The sequence below is a fragment of the Neltuma alba genome, unplaced genomic scaffold, assembly GCF_004799145.2.
Source record: "Neltuma alba isolate B1F8T4 unplaced genomic scaffold, ASM479914v2 tig00013641_pilon, whole genome shotgun sequence".
In the NCBI taxonomy this organism is placed as follows: domain Eukaryota; kingdom Viridiplantae; phylum Streptophyta; class Magnoliopsida; order Fabales; family Fabaceae; genus Neltuma; species Neltuma alba.
In genome coordinates, this window is record NW_021637822.1 from 84,276 (window position 1) to 100,863 (window position 16,588).

Consider the following 16,588-nt stretch of genomic DNA (forward strand, 5'->3'; position numbering starts at 1 on the left):
ACAGCGAGTCATTCCATCGCTTCTCGATGAACAGCAAGGACAAGAAGGAAATTAAAAAAGAAAAAAAAGGGCAACCCACCCAAGCTGGCGGTTTGTCCGGTTTATTCTGGTTCGTCTTGGGTTGTTCTGGGTTGATTAGGGGCAAGTTTTGAAGCTAAACTAGATCGGACCATAGGCTGATTGACCGATTGACTGATTTTTTTTGAACTTGCCAATCCATTTTTTTTTTTTAACCTTGGATGATATTTTCATTAACTACCGGCCGTTCCTAAAGATTATTCTACCTAACACTCACTAGTCAATATGAATAGCTTTATATGAATATACTACCTCCAGCTTGCAACATAAGAGCTAGCTGAAGATTTAATTTCCTCGTAAATATATAAGACCCCAATCTATTTGATTTCCAATATTATCCATTTTGTCTTCAATTAATCTTTATGGTGATTACAACATGTTAAGAAGCTTTCATTAAAGGTAGTTCCAATGCTCATGATAAGAGTATTTCAGAGAAAAATAACATTCATTTATTACAAATAACTAACTTAACTAATTTTCTTAGTATTTACAAATTATTTATCTAATTCTTATATTAATGATAGGATGTAAAATATCATAGCTTAAAAGCATTATATCCCACATATACCGTACCATGTTGTATTTTATATGCTATCCATATAATCGGTCTTATAATACATTACTATCATGATCTTTTCGTTATATCATAGGTCATTGAAATCTCAAATTCTTCAATAACTTTTCAAGATACAAGCATTCTTATATGTTAATGTTGAGCTTCACAGCAGAAGCCTCAAATATCAGAGTTCATATCTTGCCACGGGAAGATTAGAGAAAATTTCTAATTTACTAACTAATTGTTCAACAATTAATTTATATCAAGTGAAATCATATACATAAGATATAAAATATAATTGGTTTTATGAGTATACACGTATGCATATCAAAATTTAAATGCAATTATCAATACACATACACTTATGTAAGTTTGACATATAGTTACGCACAAGAATGGAATGAATTAAGGACAATCATTTCGAGACTTCTCCTTCTTTTTTTTTTTTTTTTTTCCCTTCCTTTTTTGAGTTCAAAACTTGAAGCCACACCTTCATATGTAGAGAAGGTACCAGAGGTTAAAAGCTAAGTGTCTTAGTTTCCATGCACCTTTAACCAATTTCAATCAAAATAGGCATAGTGGGTCTCATATCCTCTGATAAACCCTTTTGTTGGAGCAATGCAACTACTTCAGACATCTTTGGCCTTATATCTACAGATGCTTGTGTGCAAAGTAAACCAATCTCTATGATTTTCTTCACTTCTTCTGCATCATAATCATTAGCGTCCAAGGTCTCGTCCACCAGTTCTAAATGTATGCCTCTCTTGTATAAGTTCCAAGCCTGCCAAGTGAGATAAAAGTTAAAAGGATCAAGAAGCATAGAAAACATTTTAGAAAAAAAAGTCAGGCTAATTAATTTCTTTTAAACATGTATTACCAAATGTAATGCGCTAATTAGAAAAGAAAGGCCTCTCTGAAAAGAGTTAAGATGAGTTGTAAAAAGAGTCCTGCTTATGATTTTCTCAACAACAAAAAAATGCTGCTTTGAATAATCATGAGAACTTACTTTTTGAAGGAGGAATTCGCCTTCAGCAGCACCATTGGCATTCAATTCATTGTTTCTTTGACCACTAATAATTTCTAAAATTATAACACCATAGCTATATACATCAACCTTTTCTGATAGTTGTCCATGAATTGCATATTCTGGAGCTGTATATCCTCTGAAAAATAAATAGTACTTTTCAGCTGCTAATAGATCATAACAATGACTCATCAAAAAACACAAACGCAAGTATTTGGAACAAAGAAAATGTGTAGGAAAAAAGAACCAGCGAAATCTAAAATAGACATGAATGTAGACACAGTGCACATTACTGCAAATTAAAAAATATATATAACTACTACACTTATCTCCGTCGGGTTCACTAAGCTTCTTCCACATTGTCGGTAATTGTAAGTTTTCCTCTCCTATATTACATTTCTGAGGTTGTGGGTAAATGGAACATTGCGGTTGGGGAATCATGTATAAAAGAACTTAGGATATAAGAACTGGGTTCCTTTCCCTTGATTTTATAATAGAATAACCAATTAATATATATTATCATTTCCTTGATGAATCCATGAACTTCAATAGAACTTAAGAAAATCACATAAATGAAGTTATTTCAACTTACAATGTTCCCGCAAATCTTGTGTTAAGATGAGTCTTGTCCTCAGGTAAGAGTCTTGCTAAGCCAAAATCAGCAATTTTAGGTTGTAAATCATCATCCAAGAGGATGTTGTTAGTCTTTATGTCTCTATGTATGATACGAACATGAAATTCTTCATGTAAATAAACCAAACCTCTTGCTGTTCCTAAAATTATATCGTATCGTTGCTTCCAATTAAGAGAACCTTTATTTTTTTCCTAGCAGAGAAGAAAGAAAAGGTCAAACATCAAAGTGATCTATTCACAAAATCTTTCAATAGGAAATTTACCCACACAACATATTGATTAAGTTCTTGAATAAAGTTATGACACATGAATCCATTTTTGTTAATAGAGGAATCAATGATGATTTGTTACGCTGTTAATTTGAAAATATCCTATATACCATAATGCTATTAAGAAATATAATAGCAATTGCATGAGTAACAATATAAGCTCTGTTCAAGTTTATGCTGAAATTTTTTGTTGCAGACTTCAAATCTCCATAATTGTAATTAACCTGGGCTTTCAACACGCTAATTCCAGTAATATCTCCTATTAAACACAACATTAGTCAATCAATTTCTCATCATTATTTTTTCATAAAAAAAGCCAGAGATTTCTGCTTTCATAAAGATGAAAGCCCATAGGTTTTATGTTGAGAAAAATCAAATGGAGACCTTATTTACCTCTGGGAACCTTCTTTGGCTTCTTCGTGATCTCATCCAGGCAAATAATGCAATAAGGAAGATAAAGAAAAGCACTAGACATCCAATAACAATGCCAATGATGGCCCCTTTATTGCTTGAACCTGCAGGGCAGGAAATTTTTCTAATCAAGCTCTAAGTACAACGATGCCATTTGAAGTCTATGGATACTCCCTATAATCATATATATTTATATGCTAGCCTGGGACTTATTAAAATTTCACATGTCAAAGCAAATATGTATATATACAATAATTATGCATTTGAAGATTATAACTTTACCTTGTTTCAAGAAGGGGTTGATATCAATGGTTTGATTAAAAGCAAAGAAGGCAGTGGTGGAGTATCTCACGAAACAGCCAATGTCGTAACTCTTGGCATCTGTGTTGGTAAGGCAATTCTGAAAGTGTCTAAAGCAATGTTAATACAAGTCCGGCACCCATTTTGTAGGGACAGTGTCAACACATTGAGCCAAGCCATAAATATTCAGATCATTACTGTCAGGGACAGGCGTCTTAGTGGCCACATAGGAACCAGGGATTCTTGGGGTTGCTATGCCTAGATTCCTTAGCACTTGTTGCACAGTTGAAGCAAGAGCAGGCGAATCTTTTATTGTCTGATTCCCACATACTATGTTGTTCCAACTATCGGTGGCCCAGTCGAAGCTTTGACTGCTCTCATACCTTCATTTTAAACACACATCAAAGTAACAAATGAGTAAGTTTCTAAAAGATGTAAATTAGTTCGGCCATCTCATTTCTACTGCCTCCGATCCTATTTAACTTGTAATTTGGGACAGGGTGGGTGCTCTGTATAATTTATACATTTGTCTAAAAAGTGAATTCATTTTTTTTTATTTAGAAGCTTAAAAAAAAACAGTGAATTAGTGATGGAGTAAAGTTCCTTCACCAATTTTTTTTTGAAGTGTCATATAATTATTACCAGTTTTTGATTAAAAAGTGAATGGATAAAGTGGGTTTCTTGAAATTTACTTGCGGCCTACGGCTTTTAAAGAAGAATTTTTTTTTTCTTGGGTAAGAAATAGGGAAAAACACCCTATAAACCTTTGTTCATTAACAAAACAAAAACGTGGACAAAAACCACCCACTAAGTCTCTCAAATAAGTATCCACCACCAATAGAGGTGCCTCAAACCTCTACAACTCATTAAGTGCGAAGGCTACACGCCTCTTGAAGGTTATTATCAAATTGAAATGGATTTGTTTCTTTAAGAACAATATAAATACTTTTTTTTTTTTTTAAATATTCATGTATTGTACAAAAATTTTATAGAAAAAAGTACAACGTACATTTAATGATCATACAACGTAAGTTTAGTCACAAAAGAAATGTTACTTCGTCATTAAAATTATAATACTCCCTTCAGTCCCTTTAGTATAAGAAATGCTTAATTAATTTGAGTTGGTTAAAAAAGTTAAATAGACTAGTTAATGATAACCAATATGAGATAATCTTCCTAAAATACTTCTATAACATTAGATTATATATTAATCTATATAAGTTAGGTAAATTAGTTTAACAAAAAATGATAAATACAAAAGATAAATTAGATTATAATTTTTATATTTATAATCAAATTCAACCTTTATTTAGCTTTTGGAACTGGAGGTAGTATTTGAAATTATTATTATTTCATATCATGGTATATATTGTAATTACAGAATCATATATACATCACAGAGAAATTAATTAGTTTCTCGTTTTCTCCTTTGTCTCTACCCTCTCTACTCTCTGCTGTTCTAACTTTTAACGCAAAAAGCGCAAACACAGTAATATCACAACTCACAATATTTATCCCCGGGGGGGGGGGGAGAAGACAGAGAAAGAAAAGGAAAAGTCCAACTTGAGGTTGGGGGAGTAGCTAGTTGTACCTGAGGAAGCAGCCGTCGTAGACAAGACGAGCAGCGTATGCCCTGGCGGAGCAGTTGCGGATGTTTACGGCGGCGACGTCAAAGCAAGCGAGGCAATCGGCAACGGAGAGGTAGTTTCTGCACTGAAAAAGGCCATAAACGGGGATGTTAGCCTTCACTGATTGAGCTATGGCGAAGTGTTTGTTTTGGTTTTGGATCTGAGATCTCAGATCTCCAAACGTTTCGTTCAGGATCTCCTTCATGATGGACCCATCGTTGTCACCGTCTTGGGGGTCACACCATAGTCGCACTAGATTCGTCTGAGGGTCCGAAACGACGTCGTTAAGAGTCCACCATGACCAGATTATGAAGCTCAATAAGAAGAAGAACAGAGGCTTTTGTTGCGGTAGTTGAGGCTGCATGCTGTTTTTTTCTTACTTTACAGAAGCGATGAAGAATGAAAGAGGGGCAAGTGATGGCGGAACTAGGATGAGATCAGAAGAGGAGGGGCCCAAAATATTTTGTAAAATAATGAAAATATAAACTTATATATATAATTATAATTATAATTTTGAATTTTTAGGTTTGGTTTTTATTACCAATAATTTTTAAGGCAATTTTGTAATATGTACTAGCATAAGTTGGTCAATACATATCAATGAGAATATATACTTATTATATATTAACCATACAAAAAATATTAAAAAAGTTAGAAAGAATACAGGAAAGTTTTTAGTTTTCAAATGCTTGGAAAGAATTACTCGTAGACTGTAGGCTCAGAACTTTGTACCGTGTTTATGAATTAGTATGATTTTCTACAGAGTTTATTATATATATTAATAATATTATCTGAGGAAAATAATGTTGTAGATATATATATAGATAATACTAATAATAATAAAGGTTTTGAGATGTATGATTTTTATTACAAATATATATATAATATATCTCTATGTAATATAAAATAAAACTCTACATATTCATGATCCAGGTAATTAAGAAAAATGTAGTTTATCCCATACTCTATGTAATGCACATGAACCATATTATAAGACAAAAGGTTAAGATAAATAATTATATTCAAACTTTATGAACAAAATTAATACCTACGTGATCTTATTTTAAAATGATGAGTAGCAAAACTAGCCCTAGATTTTTTCTTTCTTGAATCCTAGTTGAAATTAAGATTATTTGTAAATTAATAGTAAAAATATTCAGACTCATTTGTTATTTATAACTGAATAAAGTTAATATGAGCAAGTCTCAAATAGTCAACAGGGCTTCAGGTAAAAAAAAAAAAAAAATCCTCCGATCCTAAATATAAGATCCTTTTATGTAGAAGGGTCTTATACATATAAAGATTTTATATTTAGGACCGGGAGAGTAGTCAATAGGGCCAGAACCCATGGTCCTATCATGAGTTATCGTCTACATTTTTACCAGTAAGACTAAGGCTGTGTTTGGGTAACACCCCAAACCATGGTTTGGAAAATAAATCACCCAAACACCCACCCAAAAGCCAAAACCATGGTTTTGAAAAAAGCAAAAAAATTTTGCTTTTAGAGAAAAAAGGGAGAGTATAAGAGCCTATAGGATATGTATCTTGTTATTTTTTTTATAAACATATTTAATCTTATATTTTATAAATATATATACATATTAATTATTTATTAATTATATTATCTTATGTATTATTAATTATGTTGGTAAAAAAATATAATTAACAATTTTATTCCTTCAAATTAAAATATATCATAAAATCTAATTTTCTGTAATTATCATATTAACTTATGTCTTTTCTTTAGTAATTTGTATATATAAAAAGTGCTTCTGATAACAACTATTCAAACACTCTCACTTTTTAGAATCACTTTTTTACAAAATCTATTCTTCACAGAATCTATTCTTCCCAGAATCTATTCTCCAAACCATAGTTTGATTTCATCCAAACACCCCCTAAGTTTGTTGACTAGATTCATTTGTCATTTAATAATCTATGTATTTCAGTACTTGATATAGGACTTACTTTAAAAGTTGATATTAGTCTAATATGCAAAGAACAAAAAACCAGATACAATACTAAACCGGTTAATATAGTGGTTTAAGAGTTAATGGGTCAAATCGGAATCTAACTGTGATCAAACTAGTACTTATTAAAATAATATAATTTTTTATTTTTTTATTCTATTTTATCCCTTCTCCTTTTCTTCTTACCTATTAAAATCCCCATCTTTTTATTATTTTACCTCTTTCTTCTCACCTCACGTGATGCTACTGCCATTTCCCACCACAACACGCATACCAAGTCAGCTTTTTCTTTCATTGTTTCTCTCGGAAGTAGATCCTCTCAGCGTCTTATTTCTCAGAATCCCTCAGAATCCTGAAATTCTTGCCGTCCAAATAATCCAAAGGCTCATAGTCAACCATCTTCAACCTTTTGCTTCTCTCTCCTCTTTCGACTCCCAAGAACTGGTATTGGACTACTACTGGTTAACAATCATTTTTTGGGCAAGAGGGCAAGCAAAACGAAGAAAGAAAGTTAAGACCAAGACGGAGGCAGCCAAAGTGTGAGATCTGTTTTGAGAGTGTGAAGGCGACGCGAGTCTGTCAGGCAAGAAGGTAGACTATTTCAGGTTCAATATGCCAAAATGGGTGCTGGTGTTCGACCTTGTGTCAAATGGACCATAAATTTCAAGACATAATGTTGGGTTCCGACCCTTTGGTGGTGTTGTGAAACCTTCACTCACTGGGTGGACAGTGAGCTCTGCACCAATACCTCGTTGATCGCCACATTTTGTTCTGGTGCCAGTCATAAATATGAGCATTGAGCATTTCTTATATTTATCTGCCTCTAACATCTTCATTTTAAATGGCCAAGGGAGAGAGTTGAGTGATGTTTTGTTTAAAATTTGTAATTTACGCTTGAGTTGCTTAATAACCATGAATCCAAAATGCATGAAGCTATTCTGTCTATCCCATTCTTCATCTTTCACGTCATTCTCATAATCGAATTGGAAGAGGAAAGTTACAGGTCCTAGGTCCCAACCACAATCAAACTGCAGATATTTTGATTTTGATGAATCTTTAATCATTAATATTAATTTTTCTTTTAAAAAAAATATTTGATATGGAAAGCATGGTAGTGGAAGGAGCCAAGGAGGCGATTGCAGTGATAGGCGGGAAGCGTGAAGGGCAGGCCACAACAGCTAGTTGGGAGGGAGAGGGAGTAGGAAGAGGAGAGAGAAGTCATAGGTTGAGGATGAATGGATGATACACAATGGGCCTTTAGATCATTTGGACGGTCAAGATTTTAGGCTTCTGAGGGATGCTGAGAAAAAAGACGCCGAGACAATCCGGACCCGTTTCTCTCTCTCTCCCTTGAATAATGTACACATGCACCAGAAGATTCAGACTTTGCATTTTGATTTTTGAAAACACTGATCATCACTCTTGTTTTCTCAGTTGCTTCTTGCACCTCTCGTGCTCTCCATTCTTATTTTTCTTTCTTTGTATACAGCTTATCCCACTTCAGATGTATTTAGATGAAACCAAACCATAGATTGAAAAAATAATTCTGGAGAATAGATCCTGAGAAGAATAGATTCTGAAAAAAATAAATGTTATGAAAAAGTGATTTTGAGAAGTGAGAGTGTTTGAATAGTTGTTATTAGAAGCACTTTTTATATATACAAATTACTAAAACAAAGACATAAGTTAATATGATAATTACAGAAAAAATAGATTTTATGATATATTTTAATTTAAAGGAATAAAATTGTTAATAATATATTTTTTATTAACATAATTAATAATACATAAGATAATATAATTAATAATTAATTAATATGTATATATATTTATAAAATATAAGATTAAATATGTTTATAAAAAAATATGTTTATAAAAAAAAATAACAAGATACATATCCTATAGGCTCTCACACTCTCTCTTTTTTCTCCAAAAACAAAATTTTTTTACTTTTTCCAAAACCATGGTTTTGGAGCCAAAACCATAGTTTTAGTCCAAAATCACGGTTTGTGCAAATTGGGTGGGTGTTTGGGTGACTTATCACCCAAACCACGGTTTGGGGTGTCACCCAAACGGTGCCTTCATTATCTTCTAGCTTACTCCTCGCCTTTCAGTCTCCCACAAGCAGAATTAATTCTCTTGATATTCCCTCCACAATAATCAAGTAGGAGGGGAGGAAGAAAATTAAGAAAAATAATTAGGGTATTTAAAAAAAACATATATCATATTAACTTATTTAAATAATGTTTTTAATCTATTTAAATTAGTTAAGTAAGTCTTATATTAATGATCAGAAGAGTTTAGTACGTGGAAAATACTTTGAAAGAAATAGAATAAGAAATAGCGAAATACATACTCCGTCCTTTCCTTTTTATAAGAAATAATCTCTCTCATAGTGATGTCCTTATATATCATGAACAAATTATCTTTGTCTAAAATTTTAAATTAGTCGTTTAATTAACTTTTATCTCAATTAAATATATGTCATTCATTACCTCTCTCTAATAAATTTTCACTCATTATTTCTCATATACTCTTTGTACAGACAAGAGTATACAATCGGAAACATATGTATATATCTTACACATTTATTATTTTTAGCTAAATTTAGCTAACATTTTGAACCATTTGATTTTAGTAGTTTTTTTTTAGGCACAGGTATCTTTCTATTAGAAAAAATTTTGTTCTCCTTTGGTACAAAGTATTGAGAACGCGAGGTAAAAATTGAGATTAAAATTGAGAAAAATCATTAAAGAATGTTTAGTATGAGTAATTTTTTATCACATGGGATTAGGCAATCCTATGTAGGTGGGATTTAGGAATACTGTATCCTCCCATGGTATTTCTCAATCCGTATATATAAGTTTGTCTAATTCCAAGTAATAAGTAATTTCTTATATTAAACACTTGTTTAACATATTTTTCAATTCCAATGACAATCCTTACTTTTAACTTTTAATACTTCGTGCTAACACTACAAGAAAATGTTGAATTAGCAGCGGAACATTTCTAGCGGTTCAACAAAACCGCTAGAAATTCCAACATTTCTAGCGGTTTTTAGAAAAACCGCTACAAATTACAGACGGTTTGACCATTGCCCGCATATTTCTAGCGGTTATCACCTAACCACTAGAAATTCAGAGCTAGAAAATTTTCCGGGTTTTGGCGAGAACTTGGCGCCAAAATTGTAGCGTTTATTTTCTAGTGGTTCAGGCCAATAAACCGCTAGATACTGAAAATTTCTAGCGGTTGATACATGAACCGCTAAAAAGGTTTTAATTTCCCGAGGAGTTTAGAAATTTCTAGCGATTCATCTAGAAACCGCTAGAAATTGCTAGCAGTTCATGTAAAAACCGCTAGAAATTACTAGCGGTTGTTACATGAACCGCTAGAAATTTCTGTAAATTCCCGAGGCGCTTGATGACCGTTAGGCTTTTCTAGCGGTTTTTCCCAGAACCGCTAGAAATTTCTAGCGGTTTTGACAAAAACCGCTAGAAATGCTCGGCCTATATATACCCCCCTCACTTTCACTTCTTCAATCGTTCAGGAAGCGAAGCTCTGCTGAATTTTCTCCACAAAATATATTCGAGTTCTAGTTCAGTTGCAGATCCTTATTTTTAGGTAAAAGTAGTAATTTATTGATAGATAATTTTTATTTTTATGTTTTATTTTATTTAATTTATTATGTTGTGGCTTATAAATAATTTTTCTTTTTATTTTATTTATAAATAATTACTATTTGTTATTATTAGAATGAGTCGTCGGCCAGGGAAGAACCTAGTTGATCCTGAGAGAGCTGGACCCAATGAGGTTCATCATGATGCTGGTGAGCCATTCCCCAGCATTCATGACTATGATCTCAGCGAGGAGGATATCTTCAGTTTTATGGAGCAGAATGATATTGAGCGGAGGACTGATGAGGCTCATTTTACTGGGGATGAGCAACCCCATGCTGATGCTGATGCTGCTGACGAGGAGGAGGAGGAGGAGGAGGAGCAGGATCAGGGGAAAGAGAATCCCCAGGCTGCACAGCGTCCTGCTCCGAGACGTCAGGCTGGTTTTGAGGTGGAATTTGTCAGTTAGTATTTATTTAACTTTTTTAAATTTTGATAAGTATTTAATTTATATAGAAATTGTATTAATTCATTGATATATAATTTATTTCTTAATTAAATTTTACAGACACTGAGGGGAATAGGTCCTATAGGAGGCTGACAGCCAGAGAGCTGTCTATGATGACGAGCGGACGAGTGGTTGTGCTGCTCAATGAGTTGGGCCAATCGACAAAGAAAGGTGGCCAGTTGTACAACAAGTACGTGCGCCTCCTTGGTCAGCAGTGGACGCTGTTCCCCATTACGTGCAGGACTGGAAGAAGATCACCTCAGAGAAGAAGCAGCAAGGTTGGGAAATGATGAAGGTAATATAAAATTGTTATTTATAATTTTTTTAATTTAAATAAATGATTATATATTTTGTTTTCAAATAATTTAATTGTTTGATTATAATTTTTTATTTATTTAATTTGTTTGTTATTTATAATATTTTTAAAAGTAGTTAAATGAATATATATATTTTTATTTAAATTATTTAAAAGTAGTTAAATGAAAATAATTTGTTATTGATTTCATTAATTTATTACTTATAATAATTTTAAATTTAGTTGAGTAAAAATATTTTTTCATTTAAATTACTTAATTTTTAATTATTATTTGTTTTTTATTAATTTATATTTTATTTATAATATTCTTAAATTAGTTAAAAACTAAATATTTTTATTGAAATTGCTTAATTATTTGTTTATAATTTGTTATTTAGTTAATTTATTATTTTAATCATAGAATAAATTTATTCTGGGGGAGAAGTTGAGGGCTGACACGATCAAGAGGCTTGGGATGGCATGGAAGAACAGGAGGGCCGACCTGTGGAGGGAGAAGAAAGGTGACGGGACGAGGCCCCTCCAGGAGATACTGGCAGATGTACCTAGTGGAGTCCCGGAGCAAGACTGGTCCAGTTACGTCTATTTTAGAATGACGGCTGACCAGATGGTATGATAATATTGTATTAATTATAATTTCTTTATTTTTTATCTGACTTGACTAATTTAATTTAATTTTTTTACATTTTGCTTCAGGCTCTTTCTAGGAGAAATGCTGGGAGCGTCAGGCATTAGACGATACGTCATAGGGCTGGATCCAGGAGCTTTGCGATCACTTATGACGAGATTGTAAGTACTTGAAATAAATTTATTAAATATGTATATGTATTTAATTTGTAACTAATTATTTCTTTGATTTCATTTACAGAGGGAAAAGATACGGCAGGAGCGGGGATACACGGCCACTTATGGCGAGATGTGGCTGATGGTGTATAGACCTCGAGACGGGCGTGCGTCGGATGAGGTTGAGGAGATAGCGGTAAGTAATAAATTAAATATTAATATAATATCACAGTGTAAATATCATTATATTATAATTAACTTCTTTATATTAATTTTGGTAGGCACGGATGACTCAGGTCGATACCGAGTTGCGTGAGTCTCAGGAGTCTGCCTTGGATCCCACCGCCTCACTTTTAGCGAGTCGTGGCCGGCCGCAGCACCATGGTCGAGTTAGCGGGCTTGGACTTGGACCTACACCGACTAGGTTGCCCCGCTCAAGTGATGTTGGCCCTTCATATACTGCCGGGAGCTCTCAGGCGAGTGCGAGAGCGAAGCGGCCGGGTTCCTCATCCTCAGAGGAATTGCGAGAGGAGCTCAGACAAGAGTTCGAGGCCAAGATGGAGGCCAAGATCGTGGAGCGTGATCGTCAGCTGCAGGAGCGTGATCGTCAGCTCCAGGCGCAGCTTGACCAGCTCTTGGCAACTGCTACGGCTATGCGTCATGTGGTGGTCAGTATAGCTCCAAACATCTCGATTCCTGAGACCCCCAACCTACACCTGCCACCAGTCCCGCCCCTAACCCCCCCATCCGCCAGTCCAGTCCCAGCAGGTTGAGCGGCTTGCCCACCCCCAGTCGGAGGATCCAGCAGAGGATGATCACGATGATGCTGCTTCTACCCCTCACCCATGATTTATCTTGCTTTCATTGTATAGGATTTTATTAGAATTTTGATTTTATGATTTTATATACTATTTAGATATTTATTTAAATTTTATATTTATTTGTTTACTTTATTTATTTATTTCTATAATTTTATTTATGTCAAGTATTAATTAATATTGAAATATTTATTTATTTATTACAACATGAACATTACAATTTATTAAACACATTAAACATGTTAATTAATCAAAATAATTCTATAATCATTTATTAATTTAATAAATATTTATTTTTGTAATGTTATTAATTTATTGCGCAGTATTTATATTTAATATTTAAAAATAATATCATTTCTAGCGGTTTATAAACCGCAAGAAAATCACAGCGAAATATTTGTAGCGGTTCTAAAACCGTTACAAAATTCAACCGAATTTCATTACAACGCGAACTTTTCTAGCGGTTACAAAACCGCTAGAAATTTCAAAACCGTTGGAGACAAAATTCTTGTTAAAACCGCTAGAAATTTCTATCGGGTTGTAACCGATATTTTGAATTTCTAGCGGTTAATAACCGCTGGAAAATGAAAATTTCCGTTAAAACCGCTACAAATTTGTAGCGGTTTGTAACCGCTACAAAAAAATGATCGTTCCACTTCGTTGACAGCCTCCTTTATAAGCTGAAGCACTCCAACTGAATTCCATTTTAACTTCTCTTTGAGCTTCCTGTGTCATATTTTCACGAAATTTGAGCATTATTAGTGATGGATAGGTCGTGGATCAACTTGTACCGGTCGACTCCGCAATACTTGGCTGGTCTAAACTATTTCTTGGATTTTGCTTTCGCCAATGCTGCCGTAAATGGTAAGATTCAGTGTCCCTGTCCTAAATGTAATTTCAAAAAGTGGCATCCCAAAGATATTGTTAGGGAACATTTAATCTTTAAGCCTTTTCCGCGAGAGTACGTATTTTGACAACTACATGGGGAACGACTAGATATGGGTGTTGAGTCAGTTCCAGTAGTTTCACGGATGGGAGTTCGAGTGGATGAAGCCGATGCCGTGAATGATGCTGTGCGTGATGCTTTTGGTGTTCACGAAAGCCCGAATCTCAACGAAGATGAAGTAGAGGGACCTCAACTGGAGTTTCTAAGAAACGAAACTGCTCGGGAATTTTTTGACCTCATAACCGAAGCTGACAAGTCTCTTTATTCTGGGTGCACAAAGTATTCGAAGTTGTCATTCTTGGTGAGGCTGTATCACATCAAATGCTTGTGCGATATGACTGACAAGGCGATGTCCATGTTGCTGGAATTACTGGGATATGCTTTCCCCCAAGCTGAATTCCCTCCATCTTTTTACGAAGCAAAAAAGATTATTAACAAGCTTGGCTTGAACTATAAGAAGATAGATGCATGCCCAAACGACTGTATGCTATACTGGGGAGATGATGCCAACAAAGAGATTTGTACGAGATGCAAGACGTCACGCTATAAGTCGGTACGGAAGGGCAAGAAGCAAAAGAAGAAACCGGCCAAAATTCTCAAGTACAAATTATTACAGTGTGTTACTTGTTCCGTCTCTAAATATTCGATATTTGAAATTCTTAAAACAATTGATTATGTCATCAATTTTTTTAAATTGAGTCGATATTTAGTATTTAAATATTTGGTATTTTAAATTTTTAATATATTATTTTCTTAGATATTTTCCTTTGAAACCACGGTTGCAAAGAATGTATATGTCATCAAAAATGGCTCAGCACATGAGGTGGCACGTGACTGAGGAAAATCTAGATGGTAGGTTAAGGCACCCACGAGACTTGGAGGCGTGGAAAGCATTTGATGCGAAATTTCCAGACTTTGCCAATGATCCTAGAAATGTACGTCTTGCATTGGCAACCGATGGTTTCAATCCCTTCGGAAACATGAGCACAAGTTACAGTATCTGGCCGGTGGTGTTAATTCCATACAATCTACCACCTTGGATGTGCATGAAGCAGAGCTCCTTTTTGCTTTCCATGATCATTCTAGGCAAGAAAGCACCAGGAAATGATATTGACGTATACCTGCAACCGTTGATACACGAATTGATCGGCCTATGGACGAATGGTGTTGAGGCATATGACTCACATGACAAGCAACTATTCAATCTCCGTGCAGCCTTGATGTGGACAATAAGTGATTTTCCCGGTTTGGGAACTTTGTCTGGCTGGAATGTGCATATTGGGTTGGCCTATCCTGAGTGCAATTTTGATTCTGTGCCATGTCGCCTTCCACACAGTCGCAAGTGGTGCTTCATAGGACATCGACGGTTCCTTGATTCCAAGCACAGACTTAGATTGCAACGGATTCGCTTTGATGGGAAACAGAAGAAGAGAGATCCTCCTGTTACTTTGTCTGGTATGGATATTTTGCGGCAGTTAGAAGATGTTAATGTCGAGTTTGGTACCGAACGATTGGGACGACGATCTCGTGGGACATCTGATATGCAACCTATGCAATGGCGGAAGAGAAGCATATTTTTCACTCTTCCTTATTGGGAATCTAATTTGCTACGACACAGTTTGGATGTTATGCACATTGAAAAAAATGTGTGCGATAATGTGCTATATACGTTGCTCAATGAAGCTGGAAAATCCAAAGACCATCTCGCAGCTAGAAAAGATTTACGGGCCTGGGGAATTCATGAAGAGGCTTGGCATGATGAAAACGACAAGTTTCAGCCAGCTAAATTCACCTTGACAAAGCAGAACAAGGATATCTTCCTCTCGACATTGAAGAACATAAAAGTACCAGATGGATATTCTAGCAACATCTCAAGGTGTATCGATCTGCAGGCTCGAAAGGTTACTGGGTTGAAAAGTCATGACTCTCATGTTCTTATGCAACAGTTACTTCCATTGGCCTTGAAAAACACACTTCCTTCTGATGTATCAGTGGTTTTGATAGAATTATGTTCATTTTTCAAGAAGTTGTGTGCAAAGGTCTTGATAGCGGAAGAGCTTGATCAGTTGCAAAATAAAATTATTCTTACACTTTGTCACTTGGAGATGATATTTCCTCCATCATTCTTTACTGTTATGGTTCACTTGACTGTCCACCTTGTTCGAGAAGCAAAGTTGCTGGCCCAGTTCACTATCGATGGATGTACCCTATAGAGAGGTACTAGATTATCTTTTATTCCCGCCTCTTTAAATTTCACATTGTTCTTTCATTTACTCGTAATTATTAATGCAATTTTAACTTACAGGTACTTGAGAAAATTAAAATCATATGTTAGGAATAAGGCATGGCCTGAGGGGTCAATAGCAGAAGGTTATTCCGTAGATGAGGTCCTAACTTTCTATTCGAGGTACTTTGATGACATGGAGACATCTTTTAACCGCCCGCGTCGCGTAGATGATTCTCCTCCTGGTCCTTCCACGTCAACTTTATTTCCTCCTGTTGGAAAACCAGTTGGAGGATATGAATTCTTCAGACTCACTCCTACAGAGAAACTCCAGGCACACAGACAAGTTTTGATAAATTGCAGCCAAGTTGAACCCTTCATGCAGTAAGTATATATATCATATAAGCTCACTAGCTTTTACACTTTATATTTGTTTCTTACTGACTCTTTTAACAAATTACACTTTACTATAGTGAGTTTAGGAGTTATCTCAGGCGTCAGCTATGGGGCCGT

General features: G+C 34.7%; 1 protein-coding gene and 2 long non-coding RNA genes across 3 annotated transcripts; all 3 read right to left on the reverse strand.

Annotated features, from left to right (window-relative positions):
* Positions 1–941: 941 nt before the first annotated feature.
* Positions 942–2,719, reverse strand: LOC114738637 (uncharacterized). Its single transcript, XR_003739547.1, has 3 exons — positions 2,251–2,719; positions 1,641–1,797; positions 942–1,415 (listed from the first exon to the last, which is right to left on the reverse strand). It is a non-coding gene; the product is annotated as an uncharacterized LOC114738637 (long non-coding RNA).
* Positions 2,720–2,749: 30 nt separating this feature from the next.
* On the reverse strand, positions 2,750–2,992 carry LOC114738638 (uncharacterized). The gene is made up of 2 exons (XR_003739548.1): positions 2,954–2,992; positions 2,750–2,819 (listed from the first exon to the last, which is right to left on the reverse strand). It is a non-coding gene; the product is annotated as an uncharacterized LOC114738638 (long non-coding RNA).
* A 400-nt stretch (positions 2,993–3,392) lies between these two features.
* On the reverse strand, positions 3,393–5,301 carry LOC114738632 (cysteine-rich receptor-like protein kinase 2). Its single transcript, XM_028926699.1, has 2 exons — positions 4,863–5,301; positions 3,393–3,654 (listed from the first exon to the last, which is right to left on the reverse strand). Exons 1-2 carry the CDS (start codon positions 5,261–5,263, stop codon positions 3,393–3,395), a joined length of 663 nt encoding a protein of 220 aa, XP_028782532.1. The 5' UTR covers positions 5,264–5,301.
* Between the last annotated feature and the right edge of the window lie 11,287 nt (positions 5,302–16,588).

What these genes read in the sequence shown, in the direction of transcription:
- LOC114738632 (XM_028926699.1), bottom strand. Translation starts at nt 5,263, where the DNA reads ATGCAGCCTCAACTACCGCAACAAAAGCCTCTGTTCTTCTTCTTATTG. An exon ending in TACGACGGCTGCTTCCTCAG is followed by an intron (nt 3,655 to 4,862) that starts GTACAACTAGCT and finishes TTTAAAATGAAG; the next exon opens with GTATGAGAGCAGTCAAAGCT.